The sequence below is a fragment of the Ananas comosus genome, linkage group 5 (genome assembly GCF_001540865.1).
Source record: "Ananas comosus cultivar F153 linkage group 5, ASM154086v1, whole genome shotgun sequence".
NCBI lineage: Eukaryota > Viridiplantae > Streptophyta > Magnoliopsida > Poales > Bromeliaceae > Ananas > Ananas comosus.
The window spans coordinates 13770110-13789209 of NC_033625.1; the positions used below are offsets into that span (position 1 = coordinate 13770110).

At 36.9% G+C, this 19100-nt stretch overlaps 1 protein-coding gene and 1 pseudogene across 2 annotated transcripts; both read left to right on the forward strand.

The window, feature by feature from the left end:
- Window positions 4530-6779, forward strand: LOC109709885 (annotated as a pseudogene).
- LOC109709887 (LEAF RUST 10 DISEASE-RESISTANCE LOCUS RECEPTOR-LIKE PROTEIN KINASE-like 2.5) lies at window positions 9750-11529 on the forward strand. 2 transcript variants are annotated; one of them, XM_020232258.1, is made up of 2 exons: window positions 9750-10505; window positions 11304-11529. In XM_020232258.1, exons 1-2 carry the CDS (start codon window positions 9766-9768, stop codon window positions 11407-11409), a joined length of 846 nt encoding a protein of 281 aa, XP_020087847.1. In that variant the 5' UTR covers window positions 9750-9765; the 3' UTR covers window positions 11410-11529. The 2 variants fall into 2 exon arrangements, with proteins under 2 accessions (XP_020087847.1, XP_020087846.1); XM_020232257.1 differs by having other exon boundaries at window positions 11321-11529.

Below are 19100 nucleotides of genomic sequence, written 5' to 3' on the forward strand. Positions count from 1 at the left end.
TTCCAAATTGACGATCGGCTCCGTTAAATATGATCTAAACCATTTAAACTATCTAGAAATCAGATTTCACGCACTTTCAATATTGTTCTTTTATCCATCTAGTGAACAGAAACTGAATGGCTGAAAATAAATATTCTTTAAAAAATGATGATAGGAGTCATGTAATCAAGATCAAGAGTATAGATCTTATTTTAAATAGTTTAAAGAATTTTCTAACAAAAATTCAATTGATTTGGATATCTTTATGCCGTTAAACGAGAAAACGTCTCTTATCCACCATTAAAATTATAAATTTTGAAACCCTTTGATCATTAGGCAAATGATGTCGAAAAGATTTGAAATTTGATTTCTAAATACTTTAAGTGGTATAGATCATGTTCAACGGAGCCGATTGTCAATTTGGAAGCTCTATCATCGAAAACAACTCGATAGTAAAATGCTCCGTTTACTATCGAGAGTATTCTAGCTCAACTCTATATATATATATATATATATATAGTGCGTCTAATATACTTTCGAAAGTACGGGAACCTCCGTGCTTGTAAGTTATTTTCGATGATAGGATATCCGATTTGACGATCGGCTCCGTTAGGTATAATCTATCCTATTGAAACTATCTAGAAACCAAATTTTATAATTTTTCGACATCATTTACTAAGCGATCAAAATGTCCCAAAAATAACTATTTTAATGGCCGATGCGCCACGTTTTTAAGTTCAACGGTGTAGAAGTATCCAAATTACATGAAAATTTAATAGAAAATTCTACTTAACGTCGTCAATAGCAAGATCAATACTTCCAATTTGAAATTTGAGTCCTTTATCATTGTTTTTTTATGAGATTTTTATTTTCAGCCGTTCATTTTGAGGCTACTCATTCACTAGACAAACAAAGTCAAAAGATTATGAAAATTAGTTTCTAGATAGTTCCAATAGCGTAGATCATGTCTAACGAAACTGATCGCCGAATCGGATGTCCCATCATCTAAAACAACTTACAAGCACGGAGGCTTCCGTACTTTCGAAAGCATAGGAGCCTAGCTCTCTCTCTCTCTCTCTCTCTCTCTCTCTCTCTCTCTATATAATTAAATTTATATATATATATTAATATGTAGATCTGGCTGGTATACAATTGATATTAGCACTAGGGAATTTGTTTGTTTCAACGTAAGTAGACTTGGGTGAGAGTAGACTTGAGTTGAGTTAGAGTTGGTTGAAATAGTTTCACTTGTCGGACTGTTTTTTTTAATTGTGAAGTGCAGTTCTGCAGTTTGTTGTTTATTTAGTAGGAGTAGTATATAACAAGTGCAGCTCTCCCCCGGTATCGTTACCTCCAAAGCCGATTCATTGTATTTTGTAACTTATATGAATAATAATTATAATAAATAAAATTAAATTATTTTATGTATATAATTAATTTATATGTTTATAAAAAAAATTTAAAAATTATATTTATTTGTTCTGTATATTAAATTACTCTAAATATGCCACACGAAAATTAATTTCTAAAGTTAAAAAATTATTAACATTTAACAAATTCATTTTTCATCATTTTCTAAATATATAAATTAAACAAAAAATATATTAAAGCTTACCTAATCAAATTTGATCATATTTTAGAAGAGATAACCCTAACACATTAATCTATTCTTGCATTTTTTTCACTTCACCGGAATTGACTTCGCCCCATAGGAGGGCGAAGTCAAGTTCATTATTTTAGGTGAACTGGACTTTCGAGCGTAATAAAATTACGGTGAACCAAACAGCGGAAGTGGTCAGTTTTCACTGAAAAACACTTCCCCCGTCCCATTTCCACCCCACTTCCCTCGAAACAAACAAGCCCTAAGCGTTTGGTGTTATCATGATTTTCACCGATAGATTTAATCCCTTGACTATTTTCACCCATTAGATTATATTATTAAACCAATAACTTACTCAACCTTAGGGAGCCCACATCATCTTAACCGTACATTTTTTCATCTAACAGCCGAAAACTTAATAGCACCAATAACTTGGTGCTATTAAGTTTTTTACCCTTGGATTAAAAGAAGTGCGGTTAGGAAGATGTGGGCCCTCTAGGGTTGAGTGGGTGGTTAGTTAAATAGTATAATTGAACGGATGAAAATGATAAAAGAGGTAAATCTAACGGCAGAAAATTTGATAGCACCAAATATTTCGTGCTATTAATAGTATCTCAGCCGGACTATATATATATATATATATATATAGAGAGAGAGAGAGAGAGAGAGAGAGAGAGAGAGAGAGAGAGAGAGAGAGAGAGAGAGAGAGTGTGTGTGTGTGTGTGTGTGTTAGGCTCCTATGCTTTTGAAAGTATGGAAGCCCCCGTACTTGTATGTTGTTTTCAATAATGGGACATCTGATTCATCGATCAGTTCCGTTAGATATGATCTACGCTATTGGAACTAGCTAGAAAACAAATTTCATAATTTTTTTGACTCTAGTACATATTTTTTTCCTTCAAAATGCTATATGTATATAATTTGGACAGAGATTAATTAGACTATGTTTTGCATCCTTATGTATCTGACGGATCTATTAGTATATCCTGAGACTTTCGACGTTACCCAGGGTGTGATAAATCTAAGTTGGTATTGGAGCCTAATAATGTGTTAAGTGAACTTAATAAATCATAGGCTTTTGGCAAACCTCTTAGCCTTTGTTTGGTTGGGGGTTAAGGGGTGGAATAACCCCTTAACCCCCATATTATTCCCAAACACTCTAAAAATGGATGGGGTTAGCTAACTCCATCTCAAATGGGCTATTCCGGGTTAGCTAATCCCATCTAATCCCACCAAACTCCAACAAAATATTATTTTCTATTCATAATAACCCACTATCCTTCTTATCCCACCTACTCCAATCAAACACTACTTTTCACTATCCCACTATCCTTCTTATCCCACCTACTCCAACCAAACATTATTTTTCACTATTCTGGACTAACTCCAACCCTCAACCAAACATAAAAATACTCTAACCCCACCTTCACTCTGAACTTAACCCTATTCCTGGAATAACTAGTTTTTTTCTTAACTCCGAACCAAACGATAAGAATATAAGACCATGAGTGATGTGACTTACAACAGAATTCAGTAAATTGGACTATGTGAAATTTTCAAAAATCTATTAAAAGTAATCGAGTATGTCTTGTCTTTTTATCCTAGATAATTATATTGGCTGTAGACAATATAATTAATATCATAGATAGAAATGGGGATGTCCTACTAAACTTTTGCTTGATTGTGATGAGTTGTGTGTTATAGTATAATTAATATTGATCTGTTCCAAGTAACTGAGATGGGGCAATGTGTACGGCATTTTTTCTTTATTTTGTAGTGCTGGTTTTCTTTTCGGGCCAAGAGTAGACTCGAAGAGAGTAGCTCAGTTGCTCTCTAATAAGCCTATTATTGTTCTTCCTAACTAGTACTTTCAATCATACTTTAGATCACAAATTGTTGAAATAAGGGTTTGGTGGTTGGTACCCGAGATTCAAATTCGAATTTTATTTAATTTATATTTTCAGTTAAATTTATTTCTAAATAAAATAAATAAAACGGATAGAGTACTATCTATTTCTAAAAAAAAAATATAAATTGTTAAAACAATGTCCAATTTCAGAACCAAAAATCAAAGAATTTTCTAAAGAAAGTCGGCAGTAATTACACGCATATTTGTTTCGGCAATAGGTCAAGAAAGTCTTTGAAGGCCATTAAGAATCCTGCCCTGAGTGAGACTCGTCAAAATAGGCCCCCACTTCTTGTCACAAAGTTATTTTTCCAAGAAGAGCAATAATAATGGCACGAAGAAGACCCTCGTCACATTGTCAAGGGCAGCCATATTTGACCAAATCAACTCGCTACACAAGAAAACTTGCTAGACAAGAACAATGCGTGTAAGCTGCACATCCGAAAATTATAAAAAAAAAAAAAAATCAACAACAACAACAACTGTAACAAANTATGGCAGTTCCAAGAGATAAAAAAAAAAAAAAAAAAAAAAAAAAAAAACACAGATTGCATAGGAACTAGGAACTAGAGTTCGAAGTTTATTAAATAAGAGAGGTTTAATTAGACTTACTATACTATATTTTAGTGTTATTTTTACTTGTAATATTATGCTACTCTTTTTTTTCAATTTTTTGTATTATCATATTTTATCAATTTTTTTCTCTCCCTTTATATATATTACATTAAAAATATATTATTTTATTATTGACTTTGCCGAGTTATTATATCCGAATCATATCGTATGTATTCCGAGTCTCCTATCCATGTCCCGGTAATATAGCCAATAATTGACTAATTTAGTTGGAAATACGTACATTTATTAAAGATTCTTTCCCACTGAGGCCCTCTGCATCACAGATTTGCAATGCCTCCTACGCTTGTTGCTATTCTGTTAGCTCTGCTTCTCCTTGCTGCCGGGAGGAGAAACATAACCGTCTCAGGAAATGATGCAGACGACGATTTCTTCGAGAAATGCCCGGCTTCGCGGTGCGCGGAAGGCGGCCTGGATATCAGATTTCCGTACCGGCTCGACTCGAGCCCTTCGTACTGCGGCGCTCCAGGAATGGAGCTCTCGTGCTCGGGCAACGACACTCTCCTAGCGCTCCCGCATGCAGGATCTTTCAACGTGACTGCGATCGACTACCGCTACGGTGAAATCACGATCAAGCTGGGAGGTTCGTGTTTACATGGCTTGACGGGAAACCTGCTGGGATTCGACAATCTAACCACGACGTCGGTGTATCGACCAATGGACAGTCGGGACATCAGCTTGCTGCGCTGCCCAAGAAAATGGACACCAGACGAAGACTATTTTACCGCCGGCCCGATCTCTTGCCTGAGCACTGTATCGCAATTTGTCTATGTAGTGGCCATCTATGATTATGCTGCCAGTCTCCCTTCGGATTGTCGGGTGATCGCAGCCGATCGTAGCATTTCCTTTCGACGCATGACCGAATCCGATTCCAATTGGCCAACCTTCGACGAAAGGGTGGCCGATCTCATAACACGCGGCGAGGTGACTCTAGTGTGGCATGTTGCCCAAATAACTGATACATGCATCCGCTGCGAGAAGGCGAAGAAGTACTGCGGATTTAGCTCGGTGACCAACCAACCATTCTGCCGACAAGGTATATAACATTCGGATTCGCCGTTACCTTATTTTGCATCCAATTTGCTGTCATCTGACTACTTATTCTTCTTCACTTCGCAGGTCCAAATGTCAAGCTCATCGCAGGTGCGTATCTTATTGAAAATTTTGTTTCGGCAAAAGATCTTCCACTTTACCTCAAATTTTCATCAACGCTGCATGCGGTTTAAGCTTATCCGCTTAGAATGAGTTACGAATTAAGTTCTTTTTCATAATTCACATATATTTACGCATGATTATAATTGACTGTGATTCTTGAATTCTCTCTGCAGCAACATCTTCCGCCGCATTTGTTATACTTTTGTTGCTTGTTGTAATCTTAGTCTACTTCTTTAGACGATCAAAAAGGGAAAAAGAAATACGTTTGAAGGTGGAGAAATTCCTCGCGTCGTACAACGCCATAAAACCGACTCGCTACACCTTCTCGGAGCTCAAGAAGATTACTAAAAGGTTCAAGAATAAGTTGGGCCAAGGCGGTTTCGGAAGCGTCTACAAGGGCGAGTTAGCAAATGGAATTCCTGTTGCGGTAAAGATGCTCGAGAGATCGAAGTGGGACGGTCGAGAGTTCACCAACGAAGTCGCGACAATCGGACGAATTCACCATTTCAACGTCGTTCGCTTGTTGGGATTTTGCTCGGAAGGAACCACACATGCGCTTATATACGAGTTCATGCCAAATGAATCACTAGAGAAGTACATCTTCTCTAAAAGTAGGAATTCCCTTCATGAGCCACTAAGGATGGAGAAATTGTTAGAGATCGCAACAGGAATTGCTCGGGGGATTGAGTATCTGCATCAGGGGTGCAATCAACGCATCTTGCACTTTGACATCAAGCCTCACAACATCTTGTTGGATCGCAATTTCAACCCAAAGATATCCGACTTTGGTCTCGCAAAACTGTGCTCGAGAGATCAAAGCATTGTTACGATGACCGCGGCAAGGGGCACGATGGGCTATATCGCGCCGGAGATGTATTCGAGAAACTTCGGAGCGGTGTCCTACAAATCGGACGTGTACAGTTTCGGAATGCTGGTGATGGAAATGGTCGGCGGGAGGAGGAACGCCGATCCTCGAATTGAGAACCAAAGCGAGCTTTATTTTCCGGAGTGGATTTATGATCAACTAGTGAACGGGCAAGACATTGGGTCTGCGATAGAGATAGCAAATACAAGCGAAATAGAGATTGCGAAAAAACTCGCCGTTGTGGCGTTGTGGTGCATACAATGGGATCCGAAGGATCGGCCGTCGATGACGAGAGTCGTGCAGATGTTGATCGGCGATTCGCAGAACTTGCCAATGCCACCGACACCATTTGTGTCCTCACAGGTCAAGATGTAATTTTCACAGCTCCAAATTAGTGAAGTATAGGAGAGCGCGTTTGAACATATAGCTAGTATTCGAGTTCATAGTTACTTTGTATCTAATTATACTTGTTTTATTTTCCTTTCTACGAGCAAAATTCGAACCTACGTCATACTGCTCAGGAGAAGGGTACCTATGATCAATTATCTTATGAAATTGTGGTGGTCTAATCTGGGATTTGCTTTTGGCTTCTTTGTTTGCTTGAATTGTTAAGTGTATGACCCCTGTTGTTATAGATTTAATTGTATTATGCTGTATTATATTTTTTTAAAAAAATTTAAAACCTTTTACACTGCACTATTTTTTTTTTTTTTTCTAAGGCGCATCACTGACGTATTCTCTTCTTTTTTTCATCTTTGCACAGTTGCACTATTTGACTAACATCTCTAATTCTAATGTAAACTATTCTCTTATGGAAATAAAGATCTCAAGAAGAAAAGTATAACAGCTAATAAATCAAGATTAAGGAAAAGGCAAGTTGTAGAGAAAAATATACGAAACAGACCACCCTCCGCACAGAAGGGCCCAAATCACTTGAGTGGGCTTCAGACCCGGACCAAAACTAGAAGAAATAAAGCCTGGTCCAAACACAAGAGCAAAGCCCGATACCCATCGGACCTTTTTACGCCGATTTTTCAATTAAATTCTACTAAAATAGAAGTATATATATAAATATGTGTACAAAAATACATAAGAATCTTATTTTATAAATACCATTGGTTAAATAGTGTAATAGAATAAATAATAGTAGAATACAATGCATGTATGGTAATTATTTATGTGTTTGTGTGCACTGCCCTGCACACACACATACAAATATACACATGCACACGCGAACACACGAATATAGGTTCGCTGGTGCGGGATCGGGCTGGTTATGGTCGGCCCAATTAGGCCCTAAATTATTTTGGGTCTAAATTTTTGAGTCCGGCGCAAGCCCACAGTTGTTTCAATGCCTGGCCCAAGAGGTCCAGTTCCACTCCTAACAGGAAGGAATGGTTAGGGATGCAATTGTCATTTCCATTGTTAATTAATTTGCACCGTATCTCTAATTTGTAACCCAGAAGATATTTATGAAACAATCTAAATATTTACGGGGACACATATGATATAGCAAACTTACTGGATTAAAGGTGTAATGTAGGTTGTGCCGGGACAGACAGACTGAGTTCTAAAGCAGAATTGTGCCAAAGTTCAATGCACTTTTTAAAATTTTAAAACTTGTGCTCCTTTTGGGACGAGGTCCCAAGGGGGTCCTAAGGAGGAAGAGAACCCAAGTTCCCAAAATGACCCCTCCCTTAGGGCGGGTAAATAAAAAAACAGAGAAGTCACTTTTTAATATTAAAACTATATAGTAGTTTTAAAAAAGTTATTGGGCTGTGCGGGGCTGATTAGCAAACCGGGATGCAAGGCCTAGACCCAACAGCTCGGCACCGCAAGCACATAATGCGGGCCGGGCAGTAGTGTGTTGGGCTGCCTGCTGCCAGGTGCGGCCCAGCGTGGCCCGCGCCTTCTAGAGGGCTGTGCCAGGCTAGGCCACTAGCGACCTCCGGACGCACCCAGCACAGCCCCAAAACCTTACATGAAGTTGAACTATGAATAATTTTGAATCAACTATCTAATTTTTCAAAATTTTATGTGATTTTAGTCAGCCAACAGTATTTTAACTTTATAATTTACGTTAATTACTTATATTAATAAATTTATAGTTATGAGAATTGTATGAACTATGAAGTACGCTAATTAAATCTGTAAAAATAAACGATGAATTTAAATTTTGAAGTCAAAGTACCGTCGACTAACTCAAATCAAATAAATTAAAAGATTAGATAGTAAAATTAAAATTTTAAAAGATTGGATAACTAATTCAAAATGGTTTATAGCTCAGATAAGTAAGGTATGCTTTTACCTAAAGTTTATTTCCAATTTTAGACATGAAAGGAGAGTAGACTTTGTTTTCATACTTACCTCAGCAACTTTCCTCTCCACATGCAAGAGTCGATTTAGCAGTTATGCTATTCTTGAAATCTTTTGTTCTCACAGGCTAGCTTAGGGTGTGTTTGGTTTGTACATCAAATCGTAAAAAATAATTTTTTATATAAAAAATTTTTCGTGAAAAAAAGTTTTATGTTTTGTATAGTATTTGGTTTGTAGAAATTTTTTTTTCATCAATATTTATTTGGTTGAACGAAAAAAAAATCTACACTTGTTTGGTTTGGTGGAAAAAAATGAATGAAAAAAAATTTCTACAGCTTGAGTTTTCATTTTTCGTCGAAAATCGGAGAAAATGAAAAAAAAAAAATCTGTTTTCCTCAAATTCATAAAAATACTTTTTCAAAAAAAAAATTATGACTAAACAAGCACACGAAAATAATTTTTAAGTTGAAATGTAATTTTTGATATAGTTTACGGAAAAAACAAATTAAACACACCCTCACTTGTTTGGTTTGGTGGAAAAAAATGAATGAAAAAAGTTTTCTACAGCTTGAATTTTTATTTTTCATTGAAAATCGGCGAAAAACGGAAAAAAAACTCTGTTTTCCTCAAATTCGTAAAAATACTTTTTCAAAAAAAAAATTATGACTAAACAAGCACACGAAAAATAATTTTCAAGTTGAAATGTAATTTTTGATATAGTTCATGGAAAAAACAAATTAAACACACTCTTAATATCCTTAGCTGAAAACGTGAATCAACTAGAACTCAAACTTAGAACCTCGGGTACCAATCATCAAACTTTTTGCCACTTGCGCTAGAAACGATCAGTACTTTTTGTTAGTTAAATAGTACCATCACAATTATGTTGTCCATTTGAAATTGATCTCAACAGCTATATTTGGAGCCTTACCTTGTGATACTTTTCTGCAGATTAATCAAACACGCTAGTTTGATTGATGCCAGAGGGGTTTCCTCACCCAAGTCAAGTCCGAGGTCAATTCTATCTCCTTCCCCATGCACTAGTGTTGGTTCACCATAGAATTAATTAGTGGTGTTTTTATTGTCTTTTGTTTTTTTATACACATTGCATGCAACTCTATAGATGAGACTAGTCATAAGTGGTGCTGTTGTTGTACTTTTCCACATCTTTAATTTTATTCCACAAACTTCGCTTTCAAGAATTCATGGACCCTTGCCATCTAAAAGTCAAGGGACAAAAAATGTTTTATAAGAACATGTATCACACGACATAGAATTCTACAAGAGAAACTTTTGCCACCAACTGCCACTATGAGGAGGTCTAGTCGACCTGTAATCTCTCGTGAGGGAATCAAGAAGCACTTCAACTGCTCGGCTTCTCGATCGGAATCTTGTTGTGTGATGTTATGCCTCCTCCTCCTCCTCCTCCTCACTTGTGTTGGCGTCGCAGAAGGCCGCAAGAAACATGTCAGTTGTTTTTCGTCGTGCGGGCATCTCCACGACATCGGCTATCCTTTCCGTTTGAAGAGTGATCTGCCAGGATGCGGATCCCCAAACTACGAGCTTCTCTGCGACAGCGGCAAACCTATGCTGGAGTTGGGATCGGCAAAGTACTACATAACGAACATCTCGTACAAAAACATGACCATCAGTGTCATTGATCCCGTCTTTGTAAACGATAATAAATATTGCCCTCTTCCTCTCCAATCTCCTCCGCCTGATTTTTCATATCTGTACGACGACGTTGGAGGATACTGGGCTCTCTTCGTGAATTGCACGAGGCCGATCCACGACGGCACGTACCAGCGCGGGCCTAATTGCCTAAGTAGTAACAACTCATTTGTCTATGTAGTAGCTGATATGTGGGGCATTGTGGAACCTATTAAGCCCTCATGTGGATTTCTGGCCTCGATTCCTATGTCTGTCAGGCAGTTCAATCCGAACAACACCGATATTTTTGAGCTCTTAAAGGAGGGATTCATGCTTTCGTGGGATGTAGGCCGTGAGACATCATCTGCAATCTTTCATGAATGCTTGAACGAAGCAAAAAGGTACAAAACACCACCATATATATATAAATTTGAGTTCGCGAGTCTTCATTAAGTATTGCTACCAAGCCTTCATGCCATTTCAAATTTACTTTTGAGTTTAAAAGAAAAAAATTCTTAGTTATAAGATAGTTTTTCAAAGGTTGAGCTATACGTGCCGAAGATTTAATATAGATCTAGCTACTAAATTATACAAAATTGTTTCCAAAAAAAGAAAACTTCAAATACCCCCGTGGTTTCGCACTTTTTCACTTTAGTACCCTATGGTTTAAAGCGTATCAAATTAGTACCCTATAGTTTCGTACTTTTTCAATTTAGTATCCTATGGTTTAAAGTGTATCAAGTTAGTATTATGTGGTTTTGCACTTTCTCACTTTAGTACCCTATGGTTTAATATTTTGTTAAATTATATATAAAAAACTTCAGGTACCCTATCTAGATTTATCGAATATTCATTTTAGTCCCCCTTAGTTTTAACTTTGTCACTGATTTAACGAAAAAAATACTCCGAAATGGATAATAAAAAGAGAAAAATAAAACCACAGGGTATTAACTTGATACAAAAATAAAACCACAAAGTACTAACTTGATATACTTTAAACCATAGGGTACTAAAGTGAGAAGGTGCGAAACCACAGTACTTACTTGACACACTTTAAACCACAAGATACTAAAGTGAGAAAGTGTGAAACTATAGGGAAGGGTATCTGAAGTTTTTCCTTCCAAAAAATTAAGGGCGTGTTTGGTTTCACGTAAAACCAGTTAAAATTTTTTTTTCTAACGTTTGGTTTGGTGTAAAAGGAAAAATTATTTTCCAGATGTGAAGGAAAACTCAGCTTTTTGTTTTCCGCATCGTCTCCACGGAAAACGAAAACTTGGAGAAGAAATCGCGGCTCACGCACAATAAAAGCATCACGGTCCACGAGCTTAGCCTGAGAACTCGTGGACCGCGTGAGTGGTCCATGCCGGACCGGACCACATAGCCATCTCTCTCTCTCTCTCTCTCTCTCTCTCGTGTGTGTGTGTGTGTGTGTGTGTGTGTATATATATATATATATATATATATATATATATATATATATATATATATATATATATATATCGTAAAATGTAGAATATCTTATTTTTGAAATTCAAAACTGTCTTGTGACATTATAGTAGGATTATTTGATCCACAAACTTTTCATTATGGAGGATTCAGTGAAACCTTTCATTTTTTATGGTCGTAATTTTAAAAGGTGGCAGAATCAAATGAGATTCTGGCTCACCATCCTTGGGCTGGTTTTTCCTATCTTGGATTTTGCCGAGAATGGCAATGGACCTGCACTTGAAGGTGCAATCCAGACTGTGGTCAATAGACCGGTTACTCGAAGCCAAACCCAGGCTGGATCCACTTCTCCCTCCACTGAAACTGCAACTACATCTACACCTGCAACTGCACCTTCTGTTGACCCTAACATGATCAACTATCTCTATTTAAACCGAATTCTCAGTACCCTATCTGACAAATTGTATGACATCTATTGTAGTGCTAAAACAGCTAGGAAACTTTGGACATCCTTAGAAAACAAATATCGTCAGGTTGATCCTATCCAGAAGAGATACTAGGCGTCAGATCTAATTAAATTTAAGTTAGTAGGTAATAAGTTTATGTCTGGCCAACTTCATGATTTTGAGCATATAGTTGAGCAACTTAAATCTAGTGGTATAGATCTTGATGAGAGTTTCTTAGTTGTTGCCTTTATAGATAAGTTGCCACCCTGTTGGTTGAATCATGCAAATAATCTTAACCGCAATCAAAGAGAGCTATCCCTGAATTATGTTCTAAGATCCATTAGGATAGAAGAGTCGAACCGAGCTAGGGATAAGAAGCCTAGTGAACCTACAAGCCAAGCCAACCTAGTAGACCATCCCAAAAAATAAAGGTAAAAACTTTCAGCCTCGCCCGAACTTTAAGAAGAAGCCTTTCCACCATAGGAAGTTCAACCCAAACTTTAAAAAATCTAAATCTGAGGGAAATGGAAGCAACTCTGGTTGCTTTGTGTGTGCGAAGACAAATCACTTTATAAAAAATTACTACTTCCGCAAGACTCGACCTTCCGTACCAAAGAAGAAGAAGGAAGCTCCACCTGAGCGCCAGATGAATATGCTGATTGTTGGTTCTGACCCTTCTGACTCCACTATTAGGTTAGGATCTAGTTTACCTAAAGGTAATCTTGCCAATAGTTCTTTTGATTGGTGGATATATAGTGGAGCTAATGTTCATGCTTGTTCTGATCGTTTGTGGTTTTCCACCTATTAGGACTCATGTAGAGAATCAGTGAACATGGGGAATGCAGCCTCTTTTCACGTGCGAGCGACAGGTCAAGTTGACTTGAAGCTGACCTCCGGAAAGACCTAACCTTGCACGAAGTCCACCATGTTCCCGACCTTAGGAAGAATTTGATTACTGGTTCTCTCTTAGTACAGCAAGGTTTTAAGTTAGTTTTTGAATGTAATAGAATAGTCATAACAAAAGGTGTGAACTTTGTAAGGAAATATTTTTTTAGTGATGGTTTGTTTAAATTATCTGTATCTTTTCCTACTATGAATGAAAATGCTCTTATTTTAAATGTTAGTTTTCCTAATATTTGGCATGGAAGATTGGGACATGTGAATTTTAATACTATCAAAAGATTGATGTATCTTGATTTGATTCCTAAATCTGATTTACCTGATCATAAATGTGAAATATGTGTGCAAGCTAAGGAGCCTAGAAAATCATTTAAATTTGTAGATAGAGATTGTGGTATTTTAGAATTGGTGCGCAGTGATGTTTGTGATGGAAGTAGACCTAGTAGAGGTGAAATAAGTATATATTTTATGACATTTATAGATGATCATTCAAAGTATTCTTATGTTTACTTGATCAAATCAAAAGATAAGGTTTTAAGCAGATTTAAAATTTATAAGGCTGAGTTTGAAAATCAATTAGATAAGAAAATTAAGATTTTTGATATTTGATCAAGGTGGTGAATATACTTTAAATGAGATGAATGCATTTTGTTAAGAATTTGGAATTGTACATCAAGTGACTGCACCTTATACGCCTCAATCTAATGGAGTTGCTGAATGTAAGAATAGAACTTTGATGGACATGGTGAACTCGATAATTATTAGTTCAGGCGCCCCCAAGAACTTGTGGGGGCAAGCTTTGATTTCTGCATGTATGATCTTAAATAAAATTTCCCACAAGAATTCTAATATGTCTCTCTATAAGCTTTGGAAAAGTAGCAAGTCTAATCTGAATTATTTTAAAGTGTGGGGGTGCCTAACTAAAGTGAAGATATCTAAAAATAAGAAGAGAAAGATTGGACCTAAGACTGTGGATACTGTTTTTGTGGGTTGTGCACAATATAGCAATGCAAATAGACTTTTGGTGGTGAATTATGAAATTAGTGAGATTTCTAACAATACTATTATAGAGGATATAGAGATACAGTGTACTTTGAAGATATGTTTTCTTTTAAGACTGGAGTAGATAGACCTATTCCAGCTGAACCTATAGGTAGCTTTAGTAGACCTAGAGTTAGTGAACCTATAGGAGAGAATGAACCTAGAAGAAGTAAGCATCCTAGAGTAGTGAAAATTTTTGGAGATGATTTTTGTGTACTGCTAATAGAAGATACTATATCTACCTTTGACCAAGCTATGAAGTCTGTAGATACATCGTTTTGCAAAGAGGCTATTAATTTTGAGATGCAATCTATTCTACAGAATCATACCTGGGAGTTGACAGATTTATCTCTAGTATGTAAGTCTGTAGGTTGTAGATGAATCTTTAAGAAGAAGTTGAGACCAGATGGATCTGTAGATAAAATATAAGGCTAGATTAGTGGCACAAAGATTTGTACAGAACCCTGGGGTAGATTACTTTGATGTTTATGCTCCTGTTGCTAGGATTACTTCTATTAGAGTGTATTATCTTGGCCTCTATCCATGATTTGATTGTTCATCAACTGGATTTAAGATAGCCTTTCTGAATGGTGATTTAGATAAAGAGATTTCTATGAAGCAACCTAAAGACTTTGTAGTTTCTGGGCATGAGAACAAAATGTTCAAATTGAATAAATCTTTATATGGACTTAAGCAAGCTCTTAAGCAGTGGCATTTGAAATTTGATTCTTTGGTTGTATCAAATGGCTTTCATGTGAACATGTCTGATGAATGTGTGTATTCGAAGGAATGTGATGAATAAATAGTGATCTTATGTTTGTATGTTGATGATATTTTGATTTTTGGTACTAATATGAATGTGATATATGATGTGAAATATTTATAAAATAAAAATTTTGATATGAAAGATCTTGAATAAGCAAATGTTATTCTCAACATGAAGATAATTAGAAAATCGAAAGAAATTATTATGAGTCAATCCCACTATAGTGAATAGTTGTTGAAAAAGTTTGGATACTTTGATATTAGACCTATAGTGATGACACCTTATGACTCTAATGTGCATTTTAAGAAAAATAGAGGAGATCCTATAGGTCAAAATAGATATTCATTAATTACTGGATCCTTAGGATATCTGGTAGATTACATTAGACCTAATTTGGTTTATACTGTGAATCGATTGAAAAGATATACCCATAATCCAAACAGACAGCATTGGAATACCTTAGAAAGAGTTTTGAGATATCTAAAGTGAACTATATCCTATGGATTGCATTATACTGATTTTCCTGCAGTATTGGAAGGATATAATGTGCTAATTGGATTAGTGATACAACTGATATAAAGTCGACTATTAGATTTATTTTTCTCTTAGGAGGAGCAGCTATTTCTTGGAAGTCAACTAAACAATCCCTTGATTGCTAGAAGTATTATGGAATCTGAACTCATAGCTTTGGACACCACTGTAGCAGAAGCTAAGTGGATTAGAGAGTTTCTTTATGATTTGCCACTGATGGAGCGACCTTTAGCACCTATATGTATTCATTGTGATTGTAGATCTGCAATAGATAAGTGTGTCCGAGAGAATGTGGAGACTAAAATGAATAGATTTATGAAAATGAGACATAAGTTCATTCGATAGAATTTGAAAGAAAATATGATTGCATTGGAATTTGTGAGATTTGCGAAGAATTTGGCTGATCGACTTACGAAGGGATTATCTAGGACAGTGATCTTAGAATCGTCGAGGAAGATGGGGGCTTAGCTCATAAGAAGTTACCGGCGATGGCAACCCAACCTGTTGCAGGTTTAATAGGTAGAAACAAATCGAACAGGTAGCTGTGAGAAGCACTGGTTTTATATTCTCATCTCTATGGCGACAGTGCTCATATCTGCAAGTGGATAGGAGGGGCATTGGCTCTGAATGGTTCTGATACCTATAAGGCAGGGTTTGACTTTGCAGATAACCTTTGAGGACCTACTATATGTGTGGAATCGTGAGGCAGCGATAATGAGAAGAGGGTGGTTCCCTAAAACACACATGAAGCAATACTAGCGCATGACCATAAAAGCGCTCACCCGCTTAGAATCTAAACGGCTGTACCATGTGTGCAGTTTGTGAAAATCCGATTCACCTGCCTTGGTTCAAAGCGTAGTCCACCATTGTGCCATCAGATATACATTGACAAACACTAAGTGAAGGTTCAAACCCGAAAGGTACCTTTGCCGAATACGTGGTATAAGAGATCTAGCATTCTTTTGAATTGTTTTGAATTTCTGTTCTATTTACTTTCTTTATTTGAAGTTTTAAATCATGTGGGGGAATGTTAGATTTTATTGAATTTTTGGTGATTTAAAACTTCATGAGCCTCTTGGGCAGCCCAATACTTAATGGACCTTGCCTAAGAAGCCAACTTAGGTTTCCACATGTGAGGATTAGTTCCACATTGGAAACTAAAAGTGTGTTGTTTGTATTTATATTTTTTTTATTCTCAAGTTAGTTGCTTGGAAGAAAATGAGAGTTATGCTCTCGACTAAACACACGCACACGAGCACGAGCACGAGACGAGCCGAGCCAGCAGGGTGGCGGCACGTGGCCGAAACAAATGCCATTATAATTTTTACCGATCCTACCAATAACGGCAATTGTCATAATTGCTGCAAAACTATTTAGCGACAATTATAATTGTCGGGAATTTAAAATATAATTGCCACTAAAACTCAATTTTGTTGTAGTGTACTTGGAGTTGGATTCAAAGTTAATGCCACTTGTAATGTACAGGATTTTAATATAAAGGTAAATATAAATAAAAATAGTATGAGATACTATTTTTATTTCACTTAAAGAAGTAAAATATAAGTTGGAAGTGACTTGTTCTGAAATTAGAATGAAAACAGAAAATTTAGAATTTTCTGTTTGAAACGGGGCTGATATTTTAGCAGAAAATTTACAGTGTCAGAAAATTATGAAAATCTGAAAATATGTCGAAATTATTTTTATGAGACTAGATTTAAAGTTTCATGTCATTCTGACGCCCGGAAGGTGGAAAATAAAATCTGACTACTATCTGCTAGAGATTTTCGTTCGGTAGAGTTTTCGGTGACCAAAAATGGTCCAAACTAGGAAGTTAAGATATCTTTCTTCTTGTTAAGTAAAACCGAGTCTGACTGTCAAATTTGAGTATAAACGGACATTCAGAAGGGCTCCGGCGAAAAGTATCAGATTCTTACCTGCTAAACTGATAATTGTAATAGTGTTTTGGGGGCCTATATATATGTAGCAATGGCTTTCTCTTTTGTCTAGTGCAACCCGAGAGTGAGAGGGAGAAGCAAATATTCTCTCTTTCTCTCTAGCTTTCACTTCTCTATCCCTCTTTTGTGATCTCTCCACCAAAGAGAGGAATTGGAGAAGGAGTTGGAGAAGAAGCTTGGTGGAGAAGAAGGCTTGAAGTTGAGCTACTACCTCTTCTTCTTTTTTAGCTCAAGGAAAGGAAAGCTTGTGAGGTAAGCTTCATGAACCTCTAATGGTGAATAGCTAGGGTTTGGTTTATATACCATAGAAATGGATCTAGATGAAACCTTAGATGCTAGTAGGTTGCTATTTGCATGAATCAAAGGCTTGTATGGCTATTCTTGCAATAGTTGCATCTTAGGGTTTAAAAAAAGGGCTTTTGTTGTTTGAGGGTTTTGATCTAATATAACCCTTGGGTTCTCTAATTGAAGGTTAAAGGAGAGCCCTAAACAACTTTAGGTTGAAAATCGGAGTGCGTTCGATGATCGTTTGCGAGTTCGAACCGAACCGGACAACTTGTGCCGCGGTAGGTCGATTGCAAGTGACTACAAGCAATCGGAGAGCGTTGCAAGGTGGGTTGTGCTCACCGAAGATATTAACTCACTTCCATGTCGAAGTGAAGTGTTAATTATCATTGATGCATATATGGTGGTTAGTTGTAAAACATATGAATGCATGAGATGAATGCTATGTTAGACTATCATTGGATGATAATGATGATGTATGGTTACTGTTGATGCATATACATATATTTGGTAGGTTGTACATGATAATATGAGTGTAGGAATCATATTATACTTGATGTTGTTACCTACCATGAGATGCTATATGGATGCAGGAGAAGAAATATACATGTTAACATATTGTGGAATATGCTAGAGGATATACATGCATGATGACATGTTGTAGCATGTGTTAGATTCATGAAGATGTGAATTTTGGTCGATAACTCTAGGTTGATTAGAGAATTCGACATTAGAAAATAAGAACATATGAAATCTATAATACTCGATATGGATAAGTAGGATGTCAAGTAGATCGAGTGGCGTTTGGAACTAGTGTAGTAGAAGCACTATGACCTGTCTAGTAGACAGGGTATCCTCAGTAGACGATGATTGAATCATACTCACTTAGTCTGTTTTCACTTGGGGTGGTCGCTCCACACAAGCAGTGAGCTCCGGAGTCATCACACTATGGGTAAGAAGAACCTACTCAGCAGGCGGTCTCGGTATGCGAGTGCAGATTCTCCTCACCTATGAGATTTTGAGAAGTGAGTCGGGGCGTAACCTTCGAGTTAGCCAGTTAGACTGGGTGATGAGCATATGAATCCCAGCAGAGTGGAGCAGAGTGGATTCGGTATCCCAGTAGAGTGGATTTGGTATCCCAGTTTAGTGGATCTAAGGCTGAGGTACATGTGAGACCTCCTTCACCTTGAGCCTGGCTTTACGCGGTATTCCGCGAATGATTGACTCAAGACCGAGTCGAGTGGATAGCTTTATAAAAGTAGATGAAACCTTGTGAGCAAACAGTAAATGTAGATGAAACCTTATGAGCAGAATTGTAATTGACATGAATCTAAGATAGTGAAAAACTTAGAAGTCAATTGGATGAGCTGTGGATAGCGAGACAGAAAGTAGAAGCAGTTGATCTACTTATATTGCTGCACGTTGAGTTGCATGACTTACATTGATGCATGTTGAGTTGCACGATTTGCATTGTTGCATGTTGCGAGGCATGAACATGATAACTGTTAGTTGCATAAAGTATATGATGATATATATGTGGATATCTGTTGGACTAACATGTTTGCAGTGCCTCTTTCGGACCTGGTGGGTCGAGCTCTTCCCTTGGGTGACCGTACCCACTGGGAA